This window comes from Vanacampus margaritifer, chromosome 14 (genome assembly GCF_051991255.1).
Source record: "Vanacampus margaritifer isolate UIUO_Vmar chromosome 14, RoL_Vmar_1.0, whole genome shotgun sequence".
Classification (NCBI taxonomy): domain Eukaryota; kingdom Metazoa; phylum Chordata; class Actinopteri; order Syngnathiformes; family Syngnathidae; genus Vanacampus; species Vanacampus margaritifer.
The window spans coordinates 13,854,902-13,876,376 of NC_135445.1; the positions used below are offsets into that span (position 1 = coordinate 13,854,902).

Consider the following 21,475-nt stretch of genomic DNA (forward strand, 5'->3'; position numbering starts at 1 on the left):
CCCATCAAATCGCTAGCAGCCGCATGCGTGTTTTTCGTCATATCGGAACTTGAACTACTTCCTGCTTTCGTGTCTAAGAATCATGGGTAATGTAGTCTTACTAGCCTCATGATGCGGTCGCCGATCACCAATTCATTTGTTGAGCAGTGTTGAACTGTCAACCAATATATTCATGTTTCAATGGTACTTGTTCGATTGATTGATTGATTGTAAATTGAAATTATTAAATGAAGTAAAAAATTTAAAAATTAAAAATATAGCATTAGCTAAAGTAATAACACAACCAGCTGTCACCAGAATGGCTACAGCAATTAAATTGGTCATAAATAATTCATTAATAATAATAATAATAATGATTTATTATGTAGTCTATTTTATTTAATTTGTACATTTTTTGCATTCATTTCACTGGTGGTAATTCTTTAGACCGGGACTCCAGCCCCCCTTATCCCAGATTGAATCATGTTGTTTAACAGACTTGAAATAAATACAACCTTGCATAATATATAACCACGTCTGCTACATTTCAGCCTCCCTCCTCTCTTCTCCACGCCAGTGGGGGGGGGGGGGGGGTTGTGGTTGCAGTAGTGGCACTTGTGGCCGGTGTATGTTGCCACATAAAGCAACAACCTGCATGGCAGTTCAAAGCCAAGTGCGAGGGGACATGAAAGTAGCACACAAGATCACAGGGTGAAATGGCAAGGAGCGTAAACAGAACACGCCTCCATTTGGGGGCCCAGCTCAAGTGTACCCTCATTGGGGGCTCTCAACTTTATGGATGCTTGCCGGTTTCAACTCTATCCATTTGCAGAACAAGTAGACATCTGCCACCCTGCACTGCTTGGTGCTCATCACCAATCCAAACATGCGTTTAATTGCGTCCACTGTGACACTAGACATTGGGAATATTGACAGGCGTGTTACAAAGCAGCCAGGTTGTTTTGAGTATTTTAGCGTGTCCAGCTCCCAGGCGGGCTGTTGCTTTGTGAAAGCCCCATATTGTATTTCTTTCCTGTGCCAGAGCACGTTTCCTGTGGCGCTGCCGTGTCAAACAACGATGACCCGCCGCTTCCTGCAAGTCGCATGGAGGCGAGGCCCTGCCACGAGCCCCGGGGGCCTCTTGGCCAGCCACCGAACATGCGTCCCCAAGTCTCCCGCCCCTCGCTTTCAAGTCATCCCCCACCTTGCTTCTACAGCATCTCATTTTTCTCCCGCTGCCCCTTTCCCCACGCATCTTCCCTCCTTCCCTCATCATCCTTTTTACCTCAACTCTACCTTGCCCCTTTCTACTCCACGCTTCCCTTTATCCGCACCTCCTTTCCTCTTTGGATTCAATCTTCCCTCCCCCCATTCAGGTCACAAGAGGTTCTGTCAGACATTTCCCGTGCACGCCGTTGATCCAGACCACACCTTGTGAGGGGGATTTCTTCCCCAGTCACGTGACTCACGTGCAGTCTTAAGTCAAATGCCCCTAAGTGGCGATAGGCATGATAACAAAAATGTTCTTGCTCACCAGTGGTATGACACAGGGGTGTTAGAAAAATCGCGATATTACAGCGGTCAATTCTACAATCGATTCGATATGCAGCCGAATCAATTTTTTTTTTTAATTTTTGGGGGGAATATTCAACAAAACGTGTTACTTAGGGTTAGGAATTGTTGGAACATTTAGCCTTAATATTTGATTTTAGTGCTGTTCAAACATGAAACAGACTGCAATCTGAATTTTCAGATAAATACATTTTCATACAAATCTTACGGTGTACATGTACAAGTTTACTGATTTATATTTTCTAAATTATTTCTAGATTAAAAAAAAATAAAAAATCGCAATAATCAATTTATAGATTTGTATCGGGATTAATCGGTATCGAATCGAGACCTAGGAATCGTGATACGAATCGAATCATTGGCCTCCACTTTATAGGGAAATTTGGGGTTTGCATTAAGGCGGAAAATTCAGCTCAATATTTACTAAGTAACAAGTATGAGTGTTTATTTTGATCTTCTGATGAAGTCAGAAAGACCATCAGTGCATTACAGCTGCGCCTTCAATAGTCTGCTTTAAAGAGACATATCCAAGTAAACACCTGTGAGCCGTTTTGTGTTGAGCTGCCAATTGGAGCACTGCTATTGTTCCCTGTAGAAATCAAAAACATGGCAGAGGTAAAAGACTTAATGTGACTGATGACTACTAGCTTACAAAAGAGCCTCCTTACAACTGTAACTTGGACAGAGGGGGGGAAAAAAATTCCCATTTTGCTTGCATCTGTTGGCCGGGTCGGCGGGGCTTACAATTGGCTTCTCTTCCCGTCTCATTTGGAGGTCATGTGTCAGCGCGCGCGAGCTGGCGACGCAAACACGCTTTTCCTAAGTGCTTCTTTTTTACACTCCGTCCTGTCCGGGTCAGGGAGCAGGAAGTGAGCTGGGAGAAAAGAAGGAAGCAGAAGCAGTTCTCTGTAGCTGCAGGTAGTCACCTTCAGTCGTGACCTTCAACCCGGCCCTCAATCAGGCTGACAGCGCTTGCTTGGACAAAGCGCAGATGTGCATAAACAGTATGCGCAACCATGTAGAAGCCTCTTCCAGACACAAAGACAAAAATCCTCTTAATTTATTTCTTTATTATGTGACAACAATGTTCACGTGTGACATTTACAGACGTGGACAGGAAAGCTGTATTTCCTTTCATCAAAATATATTTTATGATGACGGCGAAGCTCTGTGCAAAAGGAACTGCTGGTATAAGCGCCCTTCGCCGTCCTGGCTGCTTTTGAACAGAGCCTGTGACCTCACCAGGTCCAAAAGAACAACCTGCTGCCATGTTTGGAAGGTTCGAGTTTACTCTCGACGGTCGGGTTGGGTTCGGGGCGCGGGCGGGAGTGGTAGGGGTTCTCAGGTGGGGGCCTCGAGGTTGAAACCTTGGTCACCTAAAAAAAAAAAAAAAATCAAAATCAAGCAGGCACAACCGTCACCTGGTTTCCACGGCAAACACTTCCTTTCATTGAAATGTCTACAACAGGGGCCTCTGAGGACCCGAAAAACTGAAACGGTCCCCTTTTCAGAGAACTTTTACAAAACTGCCACCATATACGAGCATAATGTTGTGGCTAACTTCACTCAAATGTGGCTAAGACATTTTGATACCGTTTAGCCACAGTGGCTAAAAGCTTTCATGAGCCAGTGTCAACTCTGAAACTGAATCGGGAGTTTTGTTTGATAACACTAAAATGATCACATTTTACTGTAAGCGGTTCAGATAATTGACGGATGGGTTGAAGTTAAAGGATGCCATTCTTGTGAGTACGTACCACATTATTCAAAATGCACAGCAAAATCGCCAGTGTTAAATTACACACTAAGAATGTTAAATCTAACACTAGAAAAGTGTTTATATGTGTCCACATCAATGCATGTAAATCTGACACTTTTCAAAGAGTTACTCCCAACACTGTAGCGTTAAAAATCTACACTGCTAAACACTAAGTAGTGTTGAACGTACTCTACACTAGTGTCAGTGTTAAACATTTACACACTTAAAACTCTTATTGCATAAGTGTCAGAGTTAAAATTTCAACTCAATGGTACTTCACTTATATAGAATTTTTTCCTTCTTACACGGCCCTTAAAGTGCTTTACATTTTTTTTTCTTTTTTTATGGAGAGCACAGTATTGTTCATTCGATTTGACATGTCATCATTGCTCTCCTTTTTTTATTATTTTTTTTTTATATATATATATATATATTTTTTTTTTTTGTATGTGGGTGAGTATGTGTATGTGCGTGCGTGCGAGCGTGTGTGTATTCATTAGTTCACCTAAAACCTATTAAAAAAAATCCCATACTAATAATATAATATAATAATAAATTGCCAAATGCAGAAACATCAATGTAAGTTATCACGATGTGGTGGCTCTCGCTAACAGGCAGAATTAAGTAACCAGAATTAGGTTAAAAAATTCTTGTGCTTTACATTTGGACTACTGGCACCGGAAGCAACTGGTCTGGTTCACACTGGCCTAGGGTCGAACCCACACTCTCTCAGGTTCGGGAGACGACCACTCTACCACTGAGTCAAGCCGCCCTAACAACAACAACTGGATGTATCGCTGTTGAAATGTCAACAGCGCGCTGGGAAACTAGAAAGTTTCTCCTTCACCGGAAATGAGGGCGTGGTCAATTTAACACTCAAGGTGGTGCTGTTCAGGTTACACCCAACATCCAGCCCAACACTCGAGGAAATTTACTCCGACAGGGTTAAAACAACACGGCTTACTGCCTATTTGATCAAATAGTGGACATTTAAAACCGATTTGCTGTGTAGCTACTTAAGGCGGCATAATTATGCCAAACGAAATGTAGTTTGTTCTCACTACGCGACCTCAACATAAAATTAGTTTTTTCTATGACCTCAACATAAAATTAGTTTTTTCTATGTCAAGTTGTTGAACGACTGCTGAAAGTGAGCCAGGGACATCGCAGTAATCACAACTTAGCTGTCTGTCATTTTCCACCTCAGCTCTCTGAAGAGTTGAGAACAATAGATTTGATTGACAGGGAAAAGTTGGAGTGGAGAGAGAGAGAGAAAAAAAAAGGGCATGATTTGTGAAATGTACAGGCAGATGCAATCAGACGCTCCTCCAATCAACACGGGCGGCAGCCATCAAACGGAAGTGCTCGCTATTGAGGCTCACCTTCGACAGGTCTCCCAGCTCGGGTCGCTCCCAGCCCAGCTTGTCCAGGACACAGTTGTCGAAGGCGTGCTGTTGCTGGCGGCAACGGCGCAGCTCGGCCGAATTGGTGTAGTCCAGACAGGTCCAGTACTCGGTGAATGACTCGGCGCACTTCCCCTTGATTTGCCTAACGGGTGCAGGTGAACAACATAGGAAATATGTAACGGCGTTCGCTGCACCAGTGGCGGAAAGACATGATTAGACTGATTGACAATATAGAAATAAATGACTGTTTACCAGGACTCTGTTTTCAATTGATCTGTGCAACAATTCAAAGCATTGCGAGGCTTTTTAGATGCTTTATGCACATTTGCTCAGTGAAACCAACATAACATTTCAGGGTTTTGAGTAGTTTTACTAAATTTCTGATAGGGCTGAACAATCAATCAAATTGACATCGAAATGGAGTAGAACACAATTTTTTGAATTGCTAAGGCTTTATTTTGGACAGGCCAGGGACTCCTTTGGTTACGTGCCTCGTCCGTAGCACCTTCTTTTTCATTGATTTCCTACAGTAATCACGCCATTTTAAAGTTATTTAAAGTTGTGTTGTTGTTACCTCCAGCAACGGATGTCCATCAGCAGGTCAGCTTGCCATGAGGCGCATCACATTTCCGTGTTTATAGATACGCTCTGCCGTCCGTCAGCAATGAATGTCCGTGCAGAAACACGAAACATTGGTTCCAAGACTCTTAATATTTTGATGTGGTGGGAATCTTTGAATGTCTCACAATTCGATTCCGATTTTTGGGCCTGCGATTCGGTTCAGAATAGATTTTCGATAAAGAACGATTTTTTTTATTTAAAAATGATTTGATTGACAACAATTTTTGCTTCAATCTATACATGTGCAAGGAATTGTAATGATCTACTCCAGTCTGACTCGCTAATGCTAATTAGCGCACTACTCGCGGCACTTTTATCATGCAAAAGAACGGCTCGATGCTGGAAAAAAACAAACTTTTATTGGAATAACTTGATCGTGACTTTTTCCTTCTTTTCTCTAATATGGCTACAACTTAACATTATATTAGTGGCCAAACCGGGTACAACATGAACAGCGCTCCCAATAAAGGCACAAACAGACAGAAGCAAGACGGTATAAAATAATTTTAATGAAATTGATTTCGGGACATTTAAATCGATTCTGAATCGTAGTAAATGAGAATCGCGATTTTTATGATTTTTTGGCACATCCCTAGTAAATATCAACTTAATGGGGAAATCCGACTTAAGTCGAAATTCGTGTTACATAGCCAGCGTAGGAACGGAACTCCGCCGGAACTTGAGGACTACTTGTATACTGTATGTATATTTTATTTATTTATATTATAGTGTCTGGCGAATTTCAGATCTTAGGAGGGCAGTCCACATGTTTGGTTGTAGTGATACAGCCACAGATTGGTTGGCATTATTGTTGTAATTTGATTTATGCAACACGTGTTTGGGAGAATTTTGTGAAGTGTAGTGAATGCTTACAAGACTGCAAGTCAGTGTTTAGGAAGTTAAGAACTCTAATTGAAGTAGGAAACTGTCTTTCATCTTAATTTATGGTTCAATTACCTTTATTTTAGCAAAAGCTAATCAATAAGAACTAAGTAATATGTATAATAAATCTGATACCGTTTATTGTAATACAAACTATTTCATTGCTTGTGTAGTGTTTGTTAAAGTAAATGAGAACAGGACAGAGAAGAGGGGAAAAACAATTACATATTTATTCGGAACCGCAATATTGGGGGGGGGGGGCAATTAGATATTTTTTTCTAAATTGTTCAGCACTAATCTCTGGCAGCTTTATTGGTCTTTACATAATCAGAACAATCACTTGCATTCCAACTCCTTTTATGTGACAGGACTAAACCAACAACATGTTTATGCCGAGCAGTTTATTTGCTAACACAGCAAAGAGGTGTGTGTGTGTGTGTGTGTGTGTGTGTGTGTGTGTGTGTGGCAGCCAAGAGGTGAAGCGAATTGTCAAAGGAAAAACATTGTTTTATAACAAGAAAACTGCCAAGAAAGACGGGGTTAAAGTGATTAGCTGTTTATAACCGATTTGTTCTTAAATGTTAAATGGGTCTTTAAAAAATGCAAGTGATTATTTCTTAAAACTAGTAGAATTTTTTACTCTATTGGGTCAGTTCGTTTCTTAGTTCTAGAATACAAGTCCAACCTACCATTTTCTTTTCAAGGTGGCCAGTTTTTAGTTAATAACTTGTGACACACTAGTCTCTTTTAGGTACCTGAAGAAATTGAGTGCACACTCGTTGACTTTCCTCCCTTCTTCCAGACACTTGCGAGGGTCCTTTTCCTCCCAGCGGCAGAGCATGAACTCTTTGTTGGGTTTGTCACACTGGGAGCCGTAGTGGTGAGCGGACGCCTTCAGCACCGCAGATGAGACATTGATCTGGTTGTGCGTCCAAAAAAAAGAAGAATGACAATCAACTAACACGTTTACATGACAAGTAAGTTTCTTGTAGTAGATTGCAGCAAGCTACAAACAGTTAGCTATGCTGCTAATACGCTAGCTTCTTAGATGCGGTATAATTTCAATTCACACTGCTGCTCACCTCATCAACGTTCAGCTCCTGCAAAGTGGGAATCTCCACCGGCATGGCTGCATGCGTGTGTAACAAAGCACACGCAGAACAACCGACAACACGGACTAAATGTTCAAGGTCTTCTCGTCTAGCTCAGGACGAGCGACGGAGCCGCGTAGAAGGTCAGTTTTCTCTTCAAACGTCTGTCGACTAGGAGGCGCGTGTGGATGACGTAGTACGAGCGACAATACATCAGATTACGCATGCATACTGGGGATATGGGGAAAAGTGTTTTTGTTTGTTTGTTTTTTAATAAATCTGACTTTGGTCTAATTTTATAGTTTATGTATATTTTCTTCGTTAACATGTTTCAGTATAATATATTATCACAAGACGACACGTTCATTTGACACAATACTGACTTGAGATACCATGTTGCCATGGTAACTGTACACTCCGACGATGTTGACTGTTGAACGTTTTATGCACGTCATTGCGACGGTCTATGTTGTCTACTTAAACTACTGTTGCTCTTTTTGGGGTAAACATCGGTTTCTTTCATTTGTGTCAAAGTAAAGCGGAGAGGAAAATAACTTTTAAGGAGACTGGCCATTGAAAGAGAAAGTAAAAATGGAGCTCACCGGAAGCAGTTATGAAGGGCCTACTCTAAATAGCAGGTAAGTACGAGCCATTTCAATTCCATATGGGTTGATGAATGGGCGGACGGATGGGTGGATAATACAACATCTTTTGTGGGACATTACATTGTCACAGCATCAATATTCACAGTTACAGCAAATAAAGAGCCAAAATTGCAGATCAACTTTTGAAGGGAGCCTATGATAGCTGCACAGACACATATAGACAAAAAATGTTTGTGTGTGTTTAGTTACTTTATTTTTTTTATTTTTACTTTTATTTATTTTCAATTGGGTTTTTTTCTATGCCTACTAGTGGTGCATGTATTGTTGTTTCTGGACATACAGGCACAGTGGACCCTGGCTATTCGCAGTGGATAGGGACTAAGGCAGACCACGAAGAGCGAAAATCAACAAATAATTGGCACAATATTATAAATGCAATGAAAAAAAACAATACTTGCGTGAAAAAAAGCAAACAAGTAGGGGGTCAATAAAAAATGTGAATAATTGTGGGTTTACGTGAATAATGAGTTATAGATAGCCTACCCCCCAAAATATGCGATTGATTGCCAAACCCTGAATGAGGAAGCCACATGTAGTTGCATAGTAATTGCTTCGCTTATTGTGATGTATTAACCTGCCTTTCATGGTCTAGAGCAAATCTAGTGTGTAAACACTAATTTCACTATTCATGCTTTTTTTTTTTTTTTTAATCATTCTGATTTATATATGTTTATGCAAGGTGTTGACATCATGCTGGTCTATTGTGTTGTCAGGATGGAAGGAGAAGGGGAGTACACCTTCCCATCCGAAACCAAGTATATAGGTCAGATGAAAGATGGGATGTTCCATGGCGCAGGGGTGCTCCACTTTCCAAATGGGAGTAAATACGAGGCCACCTGGGAGAACGGCATTGCAACGCAGGTGTGTGTTTTTTTGTGTGTGTTTGTAAGCCCACATCTACACTATGTGTTTCACATCCGTTATACTTAATATTACATCTGCTACATGTTATAGCAATCACTCATCATTCTTGTAGTAGCTATTAGGTTTCCCTGTGTCATGCTTGACAAAGGTGTATTCTGTCCTGGTCGTGTGCATTTACAGCAGCAATCATTGCAATTATTATCATCAATTCAGACGAGGGTCACTTCAAATGATAGTTATGGTGAACCATGACTAAACTCAGCCAAGACTTCCCTGCACCTGCTTTGATGCAACTATGCCAAGCCCAAAAGGCAACACACGGAACCTTGTACAAGCAACACAGCTTTAGTCTGACCAAGAGCATTTTTTAGGAAAAACAATGCCTTTACTTACATTTGTTTTTAATGTTATTAATCACACAAATAATAGTTTAAATGATTCAATGTAAAATTACATAACTGAAATAAAATAATAACGGTGTAGGACATACAGCAACATAAACAAAAATGATCAGGCCATAATAATTTTTGCTAGGCAGATTTCATAGGGGCCAAAGGGCAATTAAAAAGTCGCTCAGACGAAGTTTATTAAGTGATACAATTTGGAGGTCAACCACAATTTATTGCATCCACATAATAGTCCTCAAAAGTCATACAAAAACTTGGACTTCAAACCATAATCTTAACCCATGGGCAGTATTTTATTTTGAAATGGCTTGGTCAGAACCATCACAAAGCCCAAAATGGGTCACAATACTTCCCTAGGAGTGAGATATCGGCAGATCTCACAAAATTTCAGCTCAGTGAGCAGTGGTGGCCCGCCGGGTGGGCAAATTTATTGTGAGAAGCCATATTATATTTTTAAAACCAATGGATGGGCCATGTCATTTGTATATGGATGTAAAATATATACAATATTTTGTTTTTGTTTGTTCTATTTTTTATGATTATTTTTCTGTTAAAAAATAAATTAATTGTTCAATATTTTTTTAAACAAATTTTTATTTAAAAAAACATTTAAAATACATTTTAATGTTACTTTTATGTATTATTTATTTAGATTATTTTGTTATTGATCAATTTACCAATTATTTTATAAGTATACATTTGTAAAGTATATTTAAAATGTATTTTTAACTACAAATTTAGTTTTCAATGAGATGAATAGGTATAAAATAAATAAAAATGAGATTTAATTATCCCTTTGTTTTTTTTGCTGTTGTTTTTTTTTAAAGGCAGAATTTTTACAAGACTTGTGATAAAGTAAATGCGCCGTGTGCCTAATTAATGAATGGAGGAATGGAATGGAATGGTGGGCTGTAATGTGGATCACAAGCCAGATTTTGCCACTCCTTATTTTGTACATGATCAACAACATTGCTTCAATTTTCCTGGTCATGACTCTCAATGGCCAACGAAAAAGGGAACGGCCTATACTCCCAAAATTATATATATATATATATATATATATATATATAGAAAAAAGAGCACAACCAGAATTTTGGTTGGAAAATATGCCTCAAAAGTCATATCAAACATTTACTAAACCTTCATTTTGTAAGACGTAATTAATAAATAAATAAAAATATGTGGGATTTCTGTTGTTGTTTTAAATAGACCAATGTGGAAGTCAAGTCGAATCACAGAATTCAACTGTGCCAATTGTGAAAAAAAATCATAAATAAAATCTGCTGAATTACAAGACTCATTTGTTTGTACAGCGTATATTGCTTTCATAATTGACTCCATACTCTATTTTGAATGTCAGATCTGACACTGCCCCAAATATAGCATCACCACTCATTCTGACAAATGATAAATTATCTGAAGAACTCATCCAACTTTCTCATGTCTTGCATTTCAACTTTCCAACCTCGCAAACAAACTAAAATCAAATTAAATTAAATAACCATTGTAATCTTAATAAGACAGATTCATGTTGGCTTGGGTACAAATGAATGCCATCAATTTAAACAGTCCAATTTGTTGTCCAAGTTTCCCATGTAGAAACAGATGTAATGCAATTTTTGTGATTGTGATTGCATTGTTTACTTAGCAAAGTAGCTGTTTCTAATAAGCAAAATTCTCCAACAATGTTTATTTTTTCTCTCATGAGCTATTGTCTCTTCCCACGTAAATACAAACACACGCACATACGCACACATATACTGTAGACATTAATTGTTTACCAAAAGGCAAATCCCATTGTCTCCCATTAGCTGATCCATGCAGACTGGAATATCCCTCTCTGCCTTGAACCAAAAACAAGGATGGAAACATGCACATTCTTGTGTGCCGCTTAAAGCACTTAAGAGTGACATTTTAAAAACAGTGGCTTAGAGTATGTTTTCTTAAATTGTTTCTGGAGTTAGCACGTAACCCCCAGGGTCTCCCTTGTAATAATTTTGGTTGGAACTAACAAACAGTCCTTAACAGGGTGGTTCCACATTGTACTGATGAGATTTTGCTGTTTTCCCACATGTCAAAAGCAGATGTCAAAGAATTCAAAAATCTAATAAATGCTCAATCTGTTTGAAGTTTCTATGTTTGAATGTTTATATTCCTTAAAAAAAAAGGGAGCATTCACCTTTGCTGACGGTCTGCCGTACCAAGAGAAGAACTGGGATTACTGTGACGGCAATGACAGACGCTTCTACACTGAGAGATGCAATGGCCTTCGACCAGCAGGTTCACATTGTTCTCATTTGATCAGCCACTAAGACTTCATTTAAGCATTGAGTGATGTGATGTTGTTTTTCGTGCATATTTTTTATGAAGGTGAATCCCAGCTTACAGACCTTCATCCTCCACGTGTCATTCCTGATGGCTGTTATGACTGTGGAGATGGATTCTATGACCCCGCTACTAAAATGATCACTTCCTATGATGGCACTTTTCTCAGGACGGCAGGTGAGACAGACTGATACCAGTTTAAGTATACTCAACTTATGACTACTGTTACTAAAACTTTTGTATTATACAGAAGCATTTGTTGTTGTTTTCATCATTTTGTTTCAATTAAGATGCCTGAACAGGGACTTGAACCCTGGACCCTCAGATTAAAAGTCTGATGCTCTACCAACTGAGCTATCCAGGCTCTGAATTTTTATTATTTTTTGTTCAATGTACTACTACAAACTAAATGCACTAAATGCACAAGTACAAGGACGGTCCTGCATGTTTTAGAGGTTTCCCATGTTCAACACAGCTGATTCATATTTAAAATCATCAGCAAGCTCTGCAGGATCCTGATAATGATCCTGATTATTGAATCAGGTGTGTTGGAGTAGAGAACCCTCGAAAACATGCAGGACCCAGGCCCCCTTTGGCACCTATGTCCCAAGTAATGGACTCGGGAGACTTCATGAATAGCCGAAGTAGCTTTATCGGTGAACTTAAGTGACTTAAGTGTATTTTCCATAAAAATGTTTTGTTATTTTTACTATTTTGTCTTAATAAGAATGCCTGAACAGGGACTTGAACCCTGGACCCTCTCATTTAAAGTCTGATGCTCTACCAATTAGATCCATTTCGTTCCGTTGTCATTAGCCAACCAAAATGCTTTCTTCCATTGTCGTTCGCCAATCAAAGGCGTAAATCATGCTGTTTCTACTAAGTACCATCTCAAATGTTCTCCAATTTTGATACTGTAAATGTATAGGATCGTGTGCCGAGAAGCATTTCTTGGGAGTGGTAATATAGCAAAGTGAAGTGACTTCCTGTGCAAACGTAAAGGTAAAGCTAAATTAAAGACATTATATTTCTAATGTTCTACTTTTAGTAAGTTTTGCATGACCAAATATTTTTTTTACTACATTTTATTTTAATCTATTAAAGAGTTGAAAGTACAACCTGTAGTTTGATACTGTGTTAATAGATGTTCAACAGTACCATCCTTAACTCTTTCACTGCCAATGACGGCCATAGACGTCAAAGATCGATTTGAACTGGGCTGGCAGTAAATGAGTTAATTGCAGTATTGTTTTTATTTGTGGACTAAATTTCAATTCAAACATAAAGAAATTTACCGTATCAAAATTGGAGAACATTTGACAAGGTAATTTTTAGAAACAGCATGATTTATATAATAAGAGCCTACGAGATTTATATGTCTAATCTGTACGTATACATTTAGTTTATACAGCAGTCTGCTCGCGAGATGGGAGTGATAAGATGGCCGCCGTCCAGCTTCTGCTCTGTGGCTAACGCCTTTGATTGGCGAACGACAATGGAAAGAAAGCAATTTGGTTGGCTAATGACAATGGATAAGGAGGCAGTTTGATTGGCTAATGAAATGGAACAAAATGGAAAGAAGGCAGTTTGATTGGCTTATGACAATGGAATGAAATTGATCTAATTGGCTGACCGTAAAACAGCCTGCGGCTGCCGGCTGCCGGCTGCCGGCTGCCATCCATCGAGGTTGTGGGTTGTGTTTTCTCGTTGTACTACTCCAAATGAAAAGCACAATACCTATTTTTATTTTCCATAAAAATTGATTGGTATTTTGTCTCAATAAGAACGCCTGAACAGGGACTTGAACCCTGGACCCTCAGATTAAAAGTCTGATGCTCTACCGACTGAGCTATCCAGGCTCTGACTTGACTTTTCTCAGTGTAGTACTGCAAAGTACAAGCACAACAGCAAATGGTTCCGGTATTTGTATTTTCCATACAAGTTGATTGGTATTTTGTCTCAATTAGACTGCCTGAACAGATTGGCTAATGACAATGGACGAGGAGGCAGTTTGATTGGTTAATGAAATGGAACGATACGGAAAGAAGGCAGTTTGATTGGCTAATGACAATGGAACAAAATGGATCTAATTGGCTGACCGTAGACAGTCTTGCGGCTGCCAGATGCTGCTATCCAGGCTCTGGGCTTGTTTTTCTCAATGTACTACAGGGGTGGCCAAGTTCGGTCCTCGAGAGCCACAATCCAGCCTGTTTTCCATGTGACCCTCCTGCAGCGCAGCTGAATCTAATGATCAGCTAATCAGCAAGCTTTGCAGAAGCCTAATAACGATCCTGATCATGAACCAGGTGTGTTAGGGGAGAGAAACATGGAAAACAGGCTGGATTGTGGCTCTCGAGGACCGAACTTGGCCACCCCTGATGTACTACTATAAACTAAAAGCACAATACTGAGTTAAAAACTTTAAATAGCCAAAGTAGCTTTCTTGATGTACTTTAGTGACTACACTATTATTAGACGTTTGTATTTTACTTTTATTTTTTAAGTATTATTCATTCCTCCCTGTACTTGAAAGCAGGTATAAAAGCAGTTCAGTTTGGTCAACGGAACGATTTATAAGCTAAAAGTGCTCCATCCAGTCCCAGTTCCATTGTCCTTCTGCATTCAATCAGTCGTGTCCTTGCTAAAGAGTGTAGTGCATTATAAACACCCTCTTGTCTTGTTATACAGTTTTTTTCGTTTTTTTTTTTTTTTTTTTTTTTGAAAAATGCTCCTGTATCCTGTATGGATTTATTTTCCAACCCAAGGAAGTGTAGGGGCATTTGTCAGAGCGCGTGTAAACTTGGGATTTATTGCCTCATGGCTTCCCGTCCAGGATGCGATGATGATGGGACGGGCAAGAAAATCCCCTAATCCGGTGCGGGGAACATCTCAACACAGTAAGGAAAGAGGAAGGAGTGTATGCATGTTGCTGTTTGAACTGGTGGATGGAGGAAAAGGTGCAACTCACCTACGTTTACCCTACAGACCTGAATGGATTTCATGATAGATTTTGGCTAATCTTCACTCCGTTTGAAGACTCCTCAGCCTCCTTAGATACCGTTGCTAACAAACATTCCTGCCTGGCACAGTGCCAAGATGCATAACAATAGGATCTTCAGCCAATATTCCCCCAAGTGGTCACGGGTTATTTTTGGAGTCGACTCTCACACGAGACCACACGTACTGTACCGCGGCTATACTAAGGTGGGAGAAAGTCACATGTGCAAGTCATAAGTAAGTCTCAAGTCTTAATCTTCAAGTTCTAAGCAAGTCCCGAGTGACTCTGGCAAAAATCAAAAGTCACGTCAAGCCATTACTCGGGCTGTTAACAAGTCAGAAGTCAATTAATCTAGTCTTGGTTGTACCAAATTGTTCATAATTATGGGTGATGGTCCCTAATTTGTTTCCGTATTGTCTGTTAAAATTGCCTTCCCAATTAAATGCATAAGCGACATGACGCTTACTTTGACCAGCTATAGGTTCACTAAGCTGTAAAGTTAACATATTGCTGCATCTCATATCTTTGAGTTGCTAACTTTGTATGTTGTTTTTTTTACCCCCATTTCATCGATTTAGCACAATGCAATAAAAACGATGATCTTTTATCGAGTTTTGAGGCTCAACGTGCTGTACAATTTTTTTTTTATTGAACCACAAAACAGAGTGTTGTTGCCAAGAAGAAGAAAAATATGCATTTTGTGATGCTGTTAGCAATGCTTGATCACCCCATTCATTGACGCCACCAGTGCATTTTGGCAACACAGACTGCTTGCTTTACGTTCTCGCCCACATGAATACACATGAAATTATAAATACAGTCGAGTATTACTGTAAAACACAAAATGCAGTACATGTACTGTGTATTCTGTAGTGATATGGCATGGAGGTAGCGTCTACTAGTGTGGTTAAGGTCTTGGTCAGGGGGTGTCAAACATACGGCCCACGAGCCAGAACTGGCTCATCAGTGTGTCCAATCTGGCCCGTGACGACAGAAAACACACTGCATTTTTTCCACAAAAATTAACTGTTGTTGCTATTTTTGGCCTCTGGTGGGCGGCCACTTAAATGACATTGTGAAATTTGGCTGTTACTCAGGATTTGATGTAAAAAAATAATAATTGCACTCACATTTGTTAAGAAATTTCAGATTACCTTGCAATATGATAATAATATTAATAAATGGGAATATTTTCAGAATATAGGTGTAATTATTTGAACAAAAAACAAACAAACAAATATTTTGGACCTGTTGTTATTTATAGCTTAATAGGTCACAGACATACTGGAAAGTAGACCATGAATTAAAATGAGTTTGACACCCATGGTCTAGATAGGTGTAGCCCCCCCCCCCCCCCCCCCCCCTCCCAAAAAAAAGTACAGTCAAATAGTTTGGCTTAAATAAGGAGTGTTTATTATTTTTATTTTATTTTTTTCATTTTTGAGGGCTGCATACAGAAAAATGGAAGGATGCAAGGGCCTCTTTGAAATCCTTTTACTTTAATTTATTAAACACACATAAATCAAGCAAGCCATTATGTATTGTTTCTATTTTCTGATTCTAATTAACTGTTACATAACAGCTATTTCTGTTATAGGTGATGAGGCAAATAGTTTATAATTTTCACGATTTTGGGGTGGCTTTTGCCCTATATCCAACTAGACTAGATCCACCCCTGCATTGAATAACCACTAAATCCCATCTACACATTCAGAACCAAAACAAGAGAAAACTGTACTAATCTGACCATTTTTAAAACAGTTGCGGCTGAGATCAGAAGATCATTGACTCGAGCAGACTTAGATTTTTAAATACTTTCAATTAATCAGGAAAAAATATTGTGATTTCGATCCAAAAGGTAAAAGGTAGAGTAGAGTTATATTTATGTCCTATAATCGTGGCTCGGGACTCCTCTGAGAACCAACTGGAAGTCTCCTTGATTTTTTTGACGCAAATGTTTGTGACTGAAGTGCAAATTAGAGGTTTGGACCGTGGGTTATTCTTGCCAACATGTCAAAGTGCCTTTTAACAGAGCCCTCAGACTCCAAAACTACTGTGCAAATATGTGAGCGCCGTTCAGCCAATTCTAACTCAGTTCGGAACATACTGCACTTATTAACTGATGAGTGGCTGGCAACAGGCAGCAAATATTTACAGTGGTTATTGGTGTTTGTCACTTGGCAGTGACCAGCAACTGCAGCAGTGACTTCAACTTAGTGCATGAAACCACTGAATTTAAGCTAGCTTAGACAATTAATGAGAACGTTTCCCATGCAGTTGTAGAACCAGATTAGTGTTCATCAACAGTACATCCATCGACGTTAAAAAATGTTATGAGCTACCATGAAGTATGGCTTTATTGTTATTGTCATTATTTCACCTTTTTTTTTTAATGAAAGTAAGTATAGACTGAGGCTAATGTGTAAACAGACATCTACAAACTCTTTTGGCAATAAGTAGCAACATTGCAGGCAGCTGCATGGCTACCATATTGTTTGCCTCACTTTCCTGTTTCTGGGATAAGCACTTCCCTTTGAAAGGCCTCCACTGTGAAAAACATTCCAGTGCCAACAAAAACACCTCTGGTGACTTAACCACAGGCCCTCCCTTTGTCCCAGTCGGGCTGAGGTGTTCCATGGACAGATAACATCAACCTGGGCCTTGAGAAGTGGAATATTTGAAACGCTGGCTACGCATACTGTACATCTGTGGACATAAAACACCATTTGGGTGGAATCCAAAGAGCGGTCGCGCATGGATGATCATTTCTAAGATGTGTATCAAACCAGACGCTGTTTTGTTGTGTGATATTATCATAGAAGTGGATTGGGCACAGATGACTTACACATGTACTGTTTCACTCCATGTGTTGACATTCAGTTTTCACAACAAGAGTTCAAACGCAAAAGCAGATGTCTCCGTTTCTTGTGGACTGAGGAAAATTACGTTTCTTTATGTTTTGTTATAGGTTGAAGTTTATCATTTTTTATTTTGAATATTGTAAAAAGTTCATTCTAAATTTAGCAATTAACTCATTCACTCCCAGCCATTTTCATTGAAGCAACCCCCTTCGCTCCCAGCTGTTTTACTGGATTTTGACTGATTTTGCAAGGCCCACAGAATATTGTGTTCTATTGCTATAAAAACATGGAACCTACCAAAAGATTAGAGTCTCTTCTTTCATCAGGAAAAAAAAGTATATTTCTATCTGTTTCCGTTTTGCAGCAATTAGCATTAGACTATAACTAAGATTAATCATTATTCACAAATCTGTTTAAAACTGTGGGGGAAAGAGCTTGTTGCAGCATGGCCCTGGTTGATCTCTCATACTCTGTTGCCACCTGCTGGCTGTTTTTTGTAATAACTACCATTGCTTCAAGCATTCTCTTCAGTTCAGAGGCTGCATCAAAGCCTTCTGTATGCTCTTGGTTACAAAAACATGAATTATTATTAATTATTATTTGGGAGCATGGTAATATTCAAAATAGAACATATTCATACGTTTTTGGGAGCAAATGAGTTAAGAGACTAAATTTGGGGATGTTCTAAAACTTTTTTTTCTGACCAATACCAGTAGGAATCTTCAACTGAATAGTCAACGTTACCGATACCAAGTACAGTACTGATACCAATTCCCCCCCCCAAAATTTCCCCCAAAAACCAATGACAGATCATTTTAAAGAAAAACATCTATCCCAATATAACATTTTTCCTTAAAATTGCATGAAATTAATGGCAATTTTCTATCTTTCTAATTCTTAATTTCTAATTCTGATCGTACCAATACCTTGGAATATGGAATATATATATCTGATATCTGTACTCGCCAATCACTAGCTAATTTGAAGAGAAAAAAAATACATGGAAAGAATCATTACAGTGCAAAACCTTCGGCAGCATAGTAGCGGGGGTAAAATAAGACGATATTTAAAGTCGTCATGAGTCATGACGACTTCAAGATTTAAAGTTGGTAAGAGAATCCTGAAGTAGGATGTGCTTGTTTGGGTAAGTCGACTTTAATACTAACTCGGATGTCCTACTTCCGGATTTTTTTCATCAACTGTCATAGTGATAATTACTTCAAATCTTGTCAAGGTGATTTTAAATCTTCTCATGATAACTTTAAATCTTGTCTTATTTTTTTTCCGCGTTTAAGTAATAGCTAATATGCCTTTGTGAAAAGGAGAAAATCCCAAGAAAATATTTTTCTTTAAATCCCCCCGAATTTTCATAACTGTATGAAATTACACTGAATAACAGGTGAGTGTACTAAAATAGAACTATAATCTCTTGAACTAATCGTGAACTATTACTTAATGCTGTAGTACCTCACAAGTCACAATTTGGTAAATCTCACATTTTTGCAAAAAGTATTCTATTCTATTCTATGTGCAGGTTTTATTTATTTATTTGTTTGTTTGTTTTACAAATTATTGACCAGGTTAGTTAGTTAGTTAGTCAGTTAGTTAGTGATTTTACAAATTATTGACCAATCTAAAGTTGTTTTGGGGTCTCCTGAAAAGTGATTATTTTGGAGGTACTGGTTAGTTATTGTTATTACTATTTTCTGACCTTGACATTAAAAACAAAACTATACATTGATTGCACAGACAGTTAACGTCGTCCTTGCTATTTCAGGATGACATGTGCTTGGTTGATGTGGGACAACAAAATGTTGTGACTATTTCCCAGCCACCTGTGTCTTCATTTTGAGCCAATTTAAATCGCCACCACCCAATCTGAAGAGGGCGCTATTACTGAAGACGAGGACAGGGGTCAATCTAATCATCATTAATGCAGGTTTTCGGGGTCTTCTCTTGACCCGGTGACGAGGTACATGCAGGCCACGATGATTACATTTTACAGCCACAAAGACGGACGGAAAATGTTTGCAGCTGCTGATAAGTTCAATTGACCAAGCCCACCCCAAATCCCCCCACAGTCTCCCTCCTGATCAGGTATAGGAAGAAGATTGGGGGAGTTTTGTGCTTGAAGTGGTTGTTAGCGTTGACGCCCGTCGCTGCCAAATTACACACAATCAGTCGTCAACCGGGACCTGCTCCCCCCACAATGGAGCCCCCCCCCCCCCCCCCCCCAAGCTCCACGCGTGCTCCAACCTTTCGGGGTGAGGCCTGCGCGCCGCTCAAGTGCATGCAGCTGCGCGCGCTCCAGAGAAGGGCGACTTCCCCTGCAATTAGCTCCAGATTTCACTCGTAACAATTGACGAACTGCAGCATTATCTGCTCCTCTGGCAGTCCTTCTTTGGCAGAACACAACAAAAAAGGGAAAAGAAGGGGCCGAGCATTTTGTGAGGGGTTATTGTTTATGGGTGTCTGAAGTGGCTGTGAGAAGTTATTTTCTCCTAATTGTCAGGCTTATCTTGATTTGACAAAATTTACCAGCAACCTGAATGACACTTCACTGCTCAAGCTGCCTTTTACACACAAAGTGACCTGCGTTTTTAATTTTTCAGCTCAGTCGCTATTATGCCTCCTTTCATGCTGTGTGTGATTACGATTTAGTTTACAGGCCGATAGATTTTTAAATGGTGGTCAAGCGGAAGACATTTTCAGGAGGCCCCGCGGTGCTTAATTTGATGTACAGTGAACCCCCCGTCCATTGCGGGGGATACATTCCAGACACACCTGCTATACATGAAATGAAACTCCAAGATACATACCAGATAAAAGAAAAAATCATTTTACACCTCGCAGTTATTGTAAAGAAAATATACATAAATCCTGTTTTATAAATTCAATATCAAATGTATTTAATGATTTTTATTTTATTTTTAAACAGATGACTCTGAACATGAGTGGATAGTGCGAACCTGTCGAGTAGCGGAGGATCCGATTCCTGAGTCCTTCCTAGAAGAGGTTTCCTGTGTTTTCAACTTGGGAGGCGAGGAAGAAAATGAAACTGAAAATTAAACCAACATGACAATAAATATAGTGGAACCTCCAAATTTATAAATAAAAGAAAAACTTTGGAACAATAATCTTCCTTTAATCTCACTCAAATGCTGTAAATGACAAAAACAGGCTAACGTGCTAACATTAGCTTACAGTGGAGCTGTGCATTTTAGCTCTGGTTGTAGATTCCAACAGTAGCTACTATTTTGAAAACATACTAATTAGATTTTGTTTTAACTGATAATAAAAGCTGCATTGTAAATAACCACCATGAGTGTTGTCTGTCTGTGGTTTCCTATGTGTAAACTACGCACATGAATGTTTCAGAGTTCTCCTTAAAGAGTTGTTGCTAGCTTAACCTCATTATTTCTACAACAGGACTTTACAGCAGTCAATTATTTCCGCATTGGTTACGAGTCATAGTTCTCCTGGTCACTTGTTGCTAGGCAGAATTCAAGAAGACCATTTGTGCCCCATAGAAAAAGAAAAAAAAGATTTAAAAAACTTGGAGCTAATGGCACTGTGCAACTACAAGTTTCACAAAAACATCTTTATTCCAAATGGTGTGGGGGGGGGGGGGGGGGGATAAATACTTCCCTCCGTCCATTTGCTACAGCGCTTACCCGGAACTTATCCCAGCTGGTTTTGGGTAATGAAGCAGGGTAAACCCTGGATTGGTCATCAGCCAATCACATTACATCTAGCTGACAGTTCTGAGATTCTGGGTTCCAGAGGCAGGGTACACCCTGGACTGGGTGCCAGTCAATTGCAGGTCCCATAGAGTGTCAGGAGCTTCTGGCAGGCAGGAGCTTGGCCATAGCGAAGAAGAGTTTCACAACTACTGTCAGTAAATTGCAGTAATAGTGATGCATGTGTTTTATTTTCTGTCAGCATGATTTGATGTGCAGTTTGTGTTGAAATATCAGTTGTTTGTATTTTTTCCAATTTGAGTTTGTAACATTCTGTGGTGCAAAAAAGGATGAAGACAGCTGAT

The 21,475-nt window shown here is 39.3% G+C and overlaps 2 protein-coding genes and 2 non-coding genes across 4 annotated transcripts; 1 reads left to right on the forward strand and 3 right to left on the reverse strand.

The window, feature by feature from the left end:
* Positions 1-2,601: 2,601 nt before the first annotated feature.
* Positions 2,602-7,501, reverse strand: ndufa8 (NADH:ubiquinone oxidoreductase subunit A8). Its single transcript, XM_077543148.1, has 4 exons — positions 7,302-7,501; positions 6,975-7,138; positions 4,693-4,858; positions 2,602-2,927 (listed from the first exon to the last, which is right to left on the reverse strand). The coding sequence occupies exons 1-4, from the start codon at positions 7,344-7,346 to the stop codon at positions 2,790-2,792; spliced, it is 513 nt and encodes a 170-aa protein (XP_077399274.1). The 5' UTR covers positions 7,347-7,501; the 3' UTR covers positions 2,602-2,789.
* A 58-nt stretch (positions 7,502-7,559) lies between these two features.
* Positions 7,560-21,005, forward strand: morn5 (MORN repeat containing 5). The gene is made up of 5 exons (XM_077542533.1): positions 7,560-7,948; positions 8,689-8,836; positions 11,415-11,526; positions 11,617-11,748; positions 20,369-21,005. The coding sequence occupies exons 1-5, from the start codon at positions 7,902-7,904 to the stop codon at positions 20,497-20,499; spliced, it is 570 nt and encodes a 189-aa protein (XP_077398659.1). The 5' UTR covers positions 7,560-7,901; the 3' UTR covers positions 20,500-21,005.
* On the reverse strand, positions 11,863-11,935 carry trnak-uuu (transfer RNA lysine (anticodon UUU)). Its single transcript has one exon. It is a non-coding gene; the product is annotated as a tRNA-Lys (tRNA).
* On the reverse strand, positions 13,358-13,430 carry trnak-uuu (transfer RNA lysine (anticodon UUU)). Its single transcript has one exon. It is a non-coding gene; the product is annotated as a tRNA-Lys (tRNA).
* Positions 21,006-21,475: the final 470 nt, after the last annotated feature.

Bases quoted from the DNA above. Each gene is read 5' to 3' on its own strand.
- ndufa8 (XM_077543148.1), bottom strand. From the start codon at position 7,346: ATGCCGGTGGAGATTCCCACTTTGCAGGAGCTGAACGTTGATGAG. The intron at 4,859-6,974 runs GTACCTAAAAGA...TGCACCCGTTAG, and splicing joins TGTGCACTCAATTTCTTCAG to GCAAATCAAGGGGAAGTGCG. The intron at 2,928-4,692 runs GTGAGCCTCAAT...TTTTTTTTTTAG, and splicing joins AGCTGGGAGACCTGTCGAAG to GTGACCAAGGTTTCAACCTC.
- morn5 (XM_077542533.1), top strand. From the start codon at position 7,902: ATGGAGCTCACCGGAAGCAGTTATGAAGGGCCTACTCTAAATAGCAG. The intron at 11,527-11,616 runs GTTCACATTGTT...TTTTTTATGAAG, and splicing joins CAATGGCCTTCGACCAGCAG to GTGAATCCCAGCTTACAGAC. The intron at 11,749-20,368 runs GTGAGACAGACT...ATTTTTAAACAG, and splicing joins CACTTTTCTCAGGACGGCAG to ATGACTCTGAACATGAGTGG.